The 12,066-nt window shown below is 36.4% G+C and overlaps 1 protein-coding gene across 1 annotated transcript in view; it reads right to left on the bottom strand.

Annotated features, from left to right (window-relative positions):
- Positions 1-12,066, bottom strand: part of Appl1 (adaptor protein, phosphotyrosine interacting with PH domain and leucine zipper 1) — a 43,566-nt gene that overhangs the window by 12,301 nt on the left and 19,199 nt on the right. The window contains exons 8-15 of the mRNA XM_041662628.1: positions 11,388-11,534; positions 10,232-10,314; positions 9,146-9,304; positions 7,782-7,970; positions 5,148-5,190; positions 3,057-3,113; positions 1,400-1,491; positions 381-563 (exon numbers count right to left, since the gene is read on the bottom strand). Coding sequence (XP_041518562.1) covers positions 381-563; positions 1,400-1,491; positions 3,057-3,113; positions 5,148-5,190; positions 7,782-7,970; positions 9,146-9,304; positions 10,232-10,314; positions 11,388-11,534 — 953 coding nt within the window. The remainder of the gene's footprint in view (positions 1-380; positions 564-1,399; positions 1,492-3,056; positions 3,114-5,147; positions 5,191-7,781; positions 7,971-9,145; positions 9,305-10,231; positions 10,315-11,387; positions 11,535-12,066) is intronic.

The raw sequence follows: 12,066 nt of genomic DNA, 5'->3' as shown, positions 1-12,066 counted from the left end.
CTCTACCAACTGAGCTACATTCCTAGCCCCTTATTCTGAAATAGATGTTTTAAAATAGTGTCATGACCTGCAGATAAAACTGTCACTTGTCCTGCAATTGACAGGGCAAATGCCCAAGTAAGAGACTTGATAAGCAATTCAGAATTAAATTTTTTGACATTTGATTATCCAAACACCTTTAATTGATACAGAAGACTTAAAAAAAATCTGTATGGTTCTATCCTATGAAAATCAATCATATGAAAGACAACACAGCTGATGCAGAAATGCACCACAGGTAGAATCATAGATCACAGCACCTGTCTTCATGACAGCATCACTCAGGTAGAATCCTAACCCTCACAGATCACAGCACCTGTCTTCATGACAGCATCACTCACCTGCCTCCTTGGCCAAAGGCTTTTGCCTGGCCAGGCTGATCTTCACACACAGGAGAAATTATATCAAACTGTATTGGAGTATCTGGGGCAACAAGAGAATCTAGAGAGAGGGAAGCCAAATTTGCAGACTCTGATCCCAAGGATCCTGAACTGCTGGTCCGAGCTGTGGGTGGCCGAGATGGTCTAAAGACAAAGGAAAACAAAAAGGCACTAAATTTAGTTTTTTTACTCCAGAAGTGCAATGCTTAACAATGCTTAACAGACTACAAGAAAAGAAAACAATATTTTAAGTCAATAAAAGTATAAAGCAAATTCCAATAAAAGGCATTACCAAGGCAAGTACAGAAGCACTGACCTGTTATCCTAGCACTTAGGGTGTGAAGGCAGAGGCACAAACCCTGGGCTGGCCTGTCTTCAAAATAAGACCCTGACTCAAAAAGTAAAAGCTTAATCCCAAATTAGCTAGCTATTTATTTAGTAAAAGATTCCTTTCTTGCTGGATGCTGCCTCAGGAGGCAGAGGCAGGCCAGCCTGGTCTACAAAGTGAGTTCCAGGACAGCCAGGACTAAACTAAACAGTGAAACCTTGTCTCAAAAAAAAAACAAAACAAAAAGATTCCTTTCTTTCCAATTAAAAATCATAAACTGGGACTTGAGAGATGAGTCAGCCGATAAAGTCCTGCTACCTAAGCAAGAGAACCTGTGTTTTAATCTTAAATTCTTGTATTTTAAAAAACTGCCCATGGCAGCAGGCATCTGCAACAACAGCACTGGAGTGCCAAGAAAGGTAGATTCAAGGAACTCACTGGTCAGCCAGCCCACCGAATCAATGAGCTCCAGGTGTGTGAGAGACCCATACACACATCCTTTATTAGAGAATTTACTGTTTTGAAAATATTCTTCTGTTATTCAGAGATGATCTGGTACTTATCTAAGTAGTACTATTAAAAATCAGATTGCTCACTATAGCTTAAACAGCTTACTTAACTGTCTGTTACATAGCCCTGTATACTAACTCACCCTGCGGGACGCAGGCTCTCATGTCTCTGCTGGAAAGATGGGGAAGGAGTGACAGCTTCCAAAACAGATTGATTTACTCGTGCAGCAGTTTCCTATTTTGTTTTGTTTAAAAAAAAAAATTAGTATTAATAATATAAGAAACTAAAAGTTTGGTATATTTCTTAAAATGGTCACTAAGTTTTTGAGTTACGTTTAAAATACAAACTAAAGCTACTGAAATATTTCCATTCTCTGACCTTACTAGTAAGGTACATTAATTTCAATCATTATGAACTTCCTATAATTGAAGAATAATTCTAATTTCTTTCTAAGAACACACACAATAAGAAAATACTCTTCCATTAATTCTTAACTACCACTTATCTTGGATTAAGGTTTGTACTATCACCAAGCACACTGCCTAATTCAAAATATTTTATAGAACATAAAAATTTAGAAATAGAAAATACTCATTAAATATAAAAGAACTCTTCTAGAATAGTTATTAATTCATGAAATTACTGTAAATATCCTGGATGGCATCTCATTTTTACAAAAACAAAATTTCTTTTTCTAAATGAAAAGTCTTTAAATTTAAAACCTGGAAGTCATCTTTATCATTCTCTTATGTACCTTTTACTCAGTCAGTTACTAACTAGTCCAGACCCTCCTATCAAATCCACCATTACATCAATGGTAGCTTAAGCTGGGCATGGTGGCACATACCATTATCTGGGCTGGGGAGAGAGGCAGAGACAAGCAGAGAAACCCTATTGGAGTACAGTAAAGAGCTTAAGACTTAGACTTTCAACTGAAATCATCATTCCCTACCCAGCTCTGGGAAGCACCTGGGTTTACAGCATAGCCAGCCCACGAAGACTGGGTTTAGACAGCACCTGTCCAGGACCGAGTCTTTTCCCAACTCTCATACAGCATGGTCTTATTCCACGCCTTCAACTACCGGTACCTTTGGATTCTACCTACACATGTGAACTGTACCTATGGCTAAATTTACCAGGTTTGAAATCCTTGCTGCTCAAAGAATAATTTACAAACTGAGAATTCAAGCTATATCATTACAGATGTACCAAAATCATAATATGTATTTGAGCAAGATTTCCAGGTGATCTGTATGCAGACTCTAGTTTTCTATTCTGGACCAAAAACTTTTATTTACACTGCTGGTTCATTTACATGTCACTTCAGTTTCTAAGCTTTAGTTTTTATTATATTATCTGTAACATAGCTCAGGTTTCTGTCATCTCTACAGAATTTTCACTAAATCAAAGTCCTCACTGATCCTAACATTCTCAAAATGTAAGCCTGTGAGTGATCACCATGAGTGTTTTTAAACCACATGTTTCTTATCACAACATGTTGTACATAAAATGTCACACTGCTACCATTTATTTCCCTTACCATCATATCTCCTAGAGGAAGCCATGAAGCTTCACCTACATTTTACCTACACCATGAAGCTAAACTGTCAATACCAGCTGAAGTAACTGATTTCAGTAGATTTTAAAATAAAATACTGTTCTATGACAGACAATACATGGTATACTATATGGATTCTGTACTTGAGATTACATAATTTGAAAAAGGAGTCAATAACAGCAATATAAATCACAAAATTACTTCACTCTGATAGATCTGAATAAGAAAATAAAAATAGTACCTCTGGATTTTCACTCAAGTATATTTGTTTAGATATGTTGTTTATTGTACAAATCCACTGAAAAGAAAAAATAATTAAATATGATTACTAATTTTTTTCAATAAAGTCTTTCTACTAAGGAAGACTATTCAATATTAAGCTGAAACAGAATTTTCATTAGAAGTAGCACATAATCTTCATAAGAAAATACCTTGGGGATGGGAATATAGCTCAGTGGTAGAACATATACTTAACAAAACATGTAAGCCTCTGGATTCAATCCCCAGCACAAACAAAACAAAAACAAGAGACCTAGCTATAAACATATGCATGCAAGCAATATCAGATTATTTTTAAATAAACTTATTTATATAAGGCTATAAATAGTAATTACATTAAATTGTAACTTAATAATATATATTTATCTTTTTTTTGGGGGGGGGGTTTCAAGACAGGGTTTCCCTGTGGCTTTGGAGCCTGTCCTGGAACTAGCTCTGTAGACCAGGCTGGTCTCGAACTCACAGAGATCTGCCTGCTTCTGCCTCCCAAGTGCTGGGATTATATATTTATCTTTTTATACTACATCTTCTCTTGGTTCCCACCAAGCATGGTATTATGAACTCAGTCATCACCATAACACTTATGTAAAAATTTAAACACAAATTCTTTATGGGTAATGAACTTTATATATCTTCCTTATTTCAAAATAGAAAACACTATTCCAGGGCTGGAGAGATGGCTCAGCAGTTAAGAGCACTTCCTGTTCTTCCAAAGGTCCTGAGTTCAATTCCCAGCAACCACATGGTGGCTCACAACCATCTGTAATGAGATCTGGTGCCCTCTTCTGGCCTGCAGGCATACATGCAGACAGAATACTGAGAATACTGTATATATAATAAATAAATAAATCTTTAAAACAAAACACTATTCCACATCTTCTGCCTCACTCTCAAGGATTCCTGTGCCTAAGAGGCCTCACAAAACTAATACCCTGGTAAACCACACAGAGAGCAAAAACATCTGTGTCCTCAGAAGCCACAACTACTCTTTCCCATGAGAAATAAATGCAGGTAGGTCTCTACAGAATTTCCAACTATAGGGGCTGAGAGATGGCTCAGTGGTTAAGACCACTGACTGCTCTTCCAGAGGACCTGGGTTCAATTCCCAGCACCCACATGGCAGCTCATAGTTGTCTGTGACTCTGGTTCCTGGGCTTCTGACACCCTCATATAAATACATATACATGTAGGCAAGGAACACAAAACAAAAAATAAATTATAAAAAAAAAATTAAAAAGAATTTCCAACTCTGTCTTTTACCAATAAAATTACAATACTAAATAAAAATGCTTGAAAGAAAGCTATGGTATATTTCCATGAAGACTGTTTCTGAAAAGTCTTTAAGATATCAGTCTTGCTATCACTTTACCTTCTATGTGTTGTATACTAGGAGTAAAAGTGGAGCCAAAACTAAAAGGCTTGTAAGGAAGAACAGAGACTCCCAAATCTTTGTTCTTCTGTCTTTCACTTTCCCAGCGTTCTAAGCTTTGGCACGTCTGCTGCCACTGAGCTCTTACCACAGCAGTGAGTGCCAAGGTCAGTAAGCAGGAGAGTCAAGGTCATCGCTGAACAAAAGACTTTTTTTTTTCTTTCTCCAAAGGTGCTTTTATTTTTGGTCAGTGTTTATGGTATCACCAAATGAAAGTAAAAACAAACTCACAGGAATCTATTGATACATAGCGGTAATATTCCTTGAAAACTAACCAGGAATATATTTCTGAGCATAGGACCAATAGATGTTTATGTTTATGAAAGATGACAAAGCTTCTTTGTAATGGCTCTCCTATTTGTTTATTATAATAATCATATTGCAATGATATGAACAAAAGGCCTTAAGACAGCACAGAGACGGGGCTGAGGCCCTCCAGCTGTGAAGCTGCTAGAAAATAAGACTGCTGCTTGGGAACAGAGAACTTTTAAAATGGTTTTTAATTAACTAGGATTTTTCCAAATTTTCTATAACGAATATATTAATATGTTTTGTTCTCAGAAAAAAAAAACTAGTTTTAAATGTTAAATGTTGCTGGAAAATTAACTTTATAAAAAATTTTACCTCTTCGTGGTCTTTTTTACTCTCTGCTTGCAAAATTGAAGATCTAGGGGGAAAAAGAGTGAAAGCTTTAGCTTCAACTTTAAAATTAAAGAAAAAACACAAGTGACAAGATTTTCTGGAAAGAAAACCACTCCAAGAGGTTCTCTACTATACATGTGCAAAATCAAACATGAGCACCCATACTCAGAAGACGAAACATAAAAGAAGAAAATGCACTTCACCTTCCTGGCATTTCTACTGGTGATTTGACTAGAAAATACTAACTTCACTATTGACAGCTTCACACTCTATAAGGTTAAATAAAAGTTCCAACATATGAATCAATAACATTTGCCATTTTAAGAGAAAATTGCAGTTTTTCTAGTTTTCTATCAATTCCGGAAAAATTGGAAACTATGCCAAGCATTAGCAAAAACTAAAAATACAAAAATGTAAACACTGATAGTAACTTGCTAATCCTGCTAATGGGAACAGGAACACTTTAACATACAGCACTGACATTCACTGCATGTCTGTAGAAGGTATACTAGGAAAATAACTATGTGGCTATGATACTGAGCAAAATTAGCTTTTATGGAAAAAGGTACCTTCATGTACATTACTATTATGGAGTAAAAAAATGACTTTCAGAGAACCAAGAGGTTTCTTCTTTTTTCTTGTACATTTTTTGAAAGATTTATTTGTTTGTTTATTATGTATGCAGTGTTCTATCTGCATGGACACCTGCAGACCAGAAGAGGGTACTGAAATCCCATTATAGATGGTTGTGACCCACCATGTTCAACTCCTGGGAACTGAACTCAGAATCTCTGGAAGAGCAGCCAGTGCTCTTAAACTCTGAGCCATCTCTCTAGCCCCAGTTTCTTCTAAATAATAAGAAAGTTCAAAGGTCAAAATCAATCTCAGCTAACTTAAATATATATCATTAGGAAAATGTTTAAATTATATTGTATTTTTCTAAGTATTATAATGCAGCCATTACAGATTTTATTTAATTGATTTGTTCTATTTATATGTATCTGAGTTGATGTGCAGCACATGAGTGTAGGTGTCCCTGGAGGACAGAAAAGGTGTCAGTTTCCCTGTTACTGGAACTACTGGCAGTTTTGAGCCACCGGATGTGGGTGCTTAGAACTGGATATAGAAGCTCTGTAAAAGTAGCCAGTGTTCTTAACTGCTATTTACCCAGTCCTGTTTTTTTTTTTTAAATGGATGCAGATGCAATTTATGTATACAGAATATCCTTCAATTATTTAAGAAAGCGTACTTAGCAGGCATGGTGACACACTTATAAACTACTAAGCACTCCTAAACTACTTCAGAGACTAAGGTAAGAGGACCACAAACTGAAGGCCAGTCTAAACAACTTACTGAGAACCTGTCACAAAATGGAACTGTACAAAAAGGGCTGTGGCTCTAGCTCTGTGGTAAAGAATTGCCTAGCTCAAGGTTGTGGGTTCAAGGCAAGGGAGAAGAGGGGATAGGGAGAGGGAAGGAAGGAAAATGCATAAATAAAATTATAGGATTTTTTCTATTATCCTATTTATCTTTATGCTTTTCAAAAGAATTTTCCTACTCTATAGATTCTCGTTTAATGCAAAGGCAATAGAATTTTTTAGGAGCATGATAATAATGGACAAAATAAGCTACCCGGAAGTTAGTGATTAACATCTCAAAATAGAACCATTGTTAGAATCTATGTCACATATGGTGTGTTAAATTTCAACTCCTCACGATAACTGACAGCTCCTCTGCCTGTATTTGATGTATAGAAAAAAAGGTCAAAGAGGTTATAAGTAATTTGTCCAAGAACACAGAGTAAATAATAGCCCTAGCTGGCATTCTAACTTATACCGTCTTCCCACTAGTGAGCAAGATTCTTCAGTGACTAGTCTCAAACATGAAATCACAGGTCTGCACCATTTGTTGCTTTGACAACTTCAAAGTATTAAAAAAAATCATTTAAGTCAGAAAAAAAATTAACTCATGTCTATTAAATTAGAAAGCAAACTGCCTTAATACAATGCTGTAGGAATTTAGTGGTCATTGTAGGGTAGACATTAGAATGACTAGTTTTCACTATATCCAAGGTAAACATTACAGCAGACAGCTGTTTTCTAGAAGTCCTCTGACCTTGTGGGAAACAGTGATTGTTTTCCGTGATGGTAGAACTGTCTTCTGAAGGGGCACTGCATCCTTCACATGGCATTGGTCACTATAAGCATCTGGAACACCTGAGGCTCTGGGATTATTGCGTATTGCAAAAGATACACACAAAAAAGGACTAAAGTCATGAGGGCATGCAGTGCCTTCTTTTAGAGAGGCATATTAGAAAAGATAGGGACTTTGTATGAGGAAATACTTTACCCAAAAAGCAACTTTGTGAAACAATAAATAAATACGCCTTGGTATGGCTGTTGGGGAAAGAGTTCAGTTCACCAGAGGCTAAACCTTCCTACTGCCACACAGGCCTAAAAATTTCATCTTGGAGTGACCTCTTTCTTTGACCAACCCACACAACACAGAACACGCCAACAATACATAGGAATTCTAAATGTCTATATTAAACAAAAAGGAATTATTCTGCATTTTATTTTTAAATGTACGACTTAGCAGCAGCAGAAAAATACTAACTTTTTTCCGTCAAAAGAAGTGATCTGAAAACAATATCGCCTGTCTTCACAGTCCACAGCCATCACTGAGCAGTTGTCTATGTCCATGGCCAGGCCTCCTGCCACGTCTCCACGCGCTTGACTCATTAAGTTTCCACCCTGCGTGAAGTAAAACTGTCTATCCCAGGTAGACGACACCAAGCCTGTTTTACTAAACAAAGTACATAGATATTTTAATTATGACACCTAAAAATCCCTAATCATCCGCAGACACAAGAAAAAGCATGTGAAAACAAAACAACTTGCAAAAAGGCACAAAGATATCAAGAAGATATACCACTTTTTCCGACTCTAAAATGATTTTATTCACGTTGACTCACTTGTGTAAACTGTGTACAGTTTCAAAAACAGGACTAGAAATTAGAAGTTGAAGCTGTTGAACTGACACATCAAAAATGTATATTCTAGTTCAATATTCAAGGGAAGAAATTCAATTTTATTTCTAGGATTAATCAACTTCACCATCTGATATCAAGTGAAGGCTGGAGACTTATCTCAATGGGGTAGCGTGTGTGTAGGATACTCAAGGGCCTGGGTTCTAAGCCAGCATTGATAAATAAAGGGAATAAAAAGAGATGGGGGCGGGGGAGGGGACTAGACCCAGTTTCAAATGAAAACTCAAATTTGACTTGATATAATCACATAGTTAAGTATGTAATTAATATTAATACAATGTTGTGATTACGATAGACTTATTTAGACTCAAATTGGTTTTATCTCTTTTATAAATCCAAATTATTCAATAAATAGTAAGGTAAAAATTTTGTTGTTTTGTTTTGAAGACAGGGTCCCTTTGTGCAGCCTTAACTGTCTAGAAGTCACTTTGTAGATCAGGTTGGACTTGAACTCACAGATATCCATCTGCCTCTGCCTCCCAAGTGCTGGGATTAAAGACATGTACCATCACCACCTGGCTTTACGTAGTATTTTTTTTTAAGTATTTACGAATGTTCATATAGTATCAGGCTCATATAAATACACCACTAAAAAGTTTCAACCTTGGGCTGCCAAGATGGCCCTAATGGTTCAAGTCACTTCCTGCCATAGCTAGTGATTTGAGTTCTATCCCAAGCACCCACATAGTGGAAAGAGAGGACCAACTCCAACAAGCTGTCCTCTTACCTCCACTCCTAAACTGTGCTATAGCACGTATGCACAAAATAAGAATAATAATAAAAATATGTACACACAAAGAAAATAAAAACATATTTTTAAAAAGGTTTAAACCTTTAGTAAAACCAAAACATCTGGCAAACAATATTATCTATACATTATACTTATTGGATATTACAAGATGAGATGTAAAAATAGCAATAGTTTTCTTACTTCCTAGCATTTAGGTATCCAGCCTTTCGGGTTAAATTTCTATTGACAGGAAACTTGGTGGGATCTGGGTCAGGCACGTATAAAGGGTCACTGGCTACCTCCAAGTCTTCTATTGTTTGTTGCATGGTCTCTACATCACCATCCATTTCCCTTCGTACACTAATAAAGAAAACAGACCAGTTACTACCAGCCACAACCAACAAAGAATGCTGTATCAATCCTATGTGCCCATAAATTTAATTATTTAAAGAAGCAACTGTAAGATAGCTAAAGTAATATAAATTCATTTTAAACACCCTTTAAAACTTAGATATTTTGGCCAGGCAGTGGTGGCACACACCTTTAATCCCAGCACTTAGGAGGCAGAGGCAGGCACATCTCTGTAAAATGGAGGCCAGCCTGGTCTACAAGAGCTAGTTCCATGACAGGTATCAAAGCTACACAGAGAACTCTGATTTGAAAAACTAAATAAAAATCAAAACAAAAAAGACAAACAAAAACAACCTTAGATATTTGGAAACAATATCAAATTTGAACACTAGTAAACACCTAATTATAAAACAGTTCCCACAGTGCTTTGTGATATAGCAGACTTCTGTTCAAGCCTCAGCACTGCAAAAAAGAAAATAAAAACATCCTCAATTTCATCTTTCCCATGCTCCAGATCAACAGTACTGCTACCCAGACAGCAGAGGTGATCACAAGAGCTGTCTCCCTAAACACTAGAGCACAGCAGAGGTGATCACAAGTGCTGTCTCCCTAAACACTAGTTTTCTGAAACAAGATTTGCTTTGTAATCTTCCAAGTAATTTTTATGAATGAGACTTGAAAGAAAATTTCACTTAGAAATGATTACTGGTATGTATTTTTATTATTCAGATATAAAATCTACCTTTCAATTATTAAAACTGTCAAATTTCACAGTGTTATAAATCTAGAATTTACATTCTAGGGAAAAAATAATAAAAAGTCCAAAATTTAGCCATAAAGCTAAGAAATACACTCATGGCAGGAAATGTTTAAATTACGGCATCCAGCAGTTAATGTAGTACCACACTTTCATTTTAATGGAAACAAAATACTTACTTCTGAACACTTGTTCCTATATTAGCTAAAAATTCTTCCAGTTGTCCATTAAGATTTTCAGAGCCCATCTTAAAGAAACTTATCTGAGGTGGAGGAGGAGTAGAAGGTCATACAACACAAACACAAAAGATATTCAGAGTAAATCCCACCAACAATTTCTAGGACAACAGATTAAGTAGAAATGACACGGGATTATTCCATTTTTGAAGGAACAAGTTGTGGTTTATGATATCTACCAGATATAGAGCCACTGAGGAAACCAGAATTAAACCCCACTATGTATTCTTTTACATATTTTAGGAGGGCTTTGCTCACTGTGTAACCCTGGATGGCCTCTGGCATGATCAGGCTACTCTTATGCCCCAAGCAATATTCAAATTTTGAGGGTATTTTGTTTTGTTTTGGACACAGGGTTTCTGTGCATGGCACTCTGTAGACTAGACTGCCTCTGCCTCCAGACTGCTGGGATTAAAGGTGTGCACCACCACCTTCTGGCAAATTTCTTTAGGAACTGATCTATTTCCCCAAACTCGAGTTTCTGGCCTCTTTCCTAAGGCATACCTTTTTGGGCATTTGAACTACATTATTTTTTCATGCATATCAGTGTTCTGCCTGTGTGCATGTCTGTTCCTCACGTGTATGAACATACCCTTGGAGCTCAGAAGAGAGTGTCAGATCCCCCATCCTACAGATACTGGAAATTGAACCTGGATCCTCTAGAAAAGCAGTCAGTGCTCTTAACCACTGAGACATCTCTCTAGGCCCTCATCTATTATTTTTGACTCAGGTAGTATGCAATTTTGCTCATTCTTTCTCAGATTTATGAAACAATAACGAAAAGAAACTCCAGCAGTGGGTATTACACTGAAATTCATCTAGTTTTCTGTTCACTGACTCAACTGTGGTGGAAAAAGTCTGAATAGAATGTGTTTTCATTTATTCTATAACATTTTAGAACTTCAAATGCAAAGGAAATCCATTCTCCCAACCTCATTAAAATAGGATACTCATTACAGTCTTTAAAATTACTTTTTAAAACCACAATACAAATTAGTATGCTGACAACAGCTTACAATATTCTTAGAGTTAATGTATATATCAAGCCTAATACAAGGCTTTTAGAACGGATACAACCCAAAACATACTATGGTATTACCTGAGCCTGCATGTATCCAAGTAGAGGTTCTAACAAAGCTATTTTCTTCTTGTACTGAAGAGTATTTAATGCACAAAAATAATGCATCATCGTCTGGTGCTGTTTCTTCCTGGAAGTATACACATCCTCTGTTACTTCGTACTTTACCTTTGAATGAAGAGTAAAATAATTTTTTGAGTAAAATAATAATTTTGAATTATCTTCAATAGAAGCTATGAAGAGTCTACCAAGGAAAACAGTGTATGAATAATCAATGAATGTAGCTTTTCTGTTTTCTACTCTATTCAAAAGCTATTACATACACTGATTAAACTGATTTTTCTGTTTTCCAACCATATCCCTTACAAAAAGCAATATCTACACACAACTACAAATGTAAATATCTGTAACAAGCATGACAAAGAGAGCCCATCATACTTAGCCAGTGACATCCGATCTTATTCTGTTCACACCACATATTCTCTCTTCTGGGTTTCTCACTACCAGTCTTTTTTTTTTTTAACCTGCTTATAGTAATAGTTTATTTATGTTTTAATAAATAAAGCTTGTCTGAAGATCAGAGGGTAAAACTAAGCCACTAGAGGCCAGGCAGTGGTGGCACACGCCTTTAATCCCAGCACTAAAGGGGAATATAAGATGGAGGAGGCAGACGCTCAGGGCTCTGTCTTCAGTCTCCCAG

This window comes from Microtus oregoni, unplaced genomic scaffold (assembly GCF_018167655.1).
Source record: "Microtus oregoni isolate MIOR12 unplaced genomic scaffold, Mior012 000013F_ref0000133, whole genome shotgun sequence".
In the NCBI taxonomy this organism is placed as follows: Eukaryota; Metazoa; Chordata; class Mammalia; order Rodentia; family Cricetidae; genus Microtus; species Microtus oregoni.
Note: the sequence above shows the minus strand (reverse complement) of the source record. Positions and strands in the feature narration are given on the sequence as shown.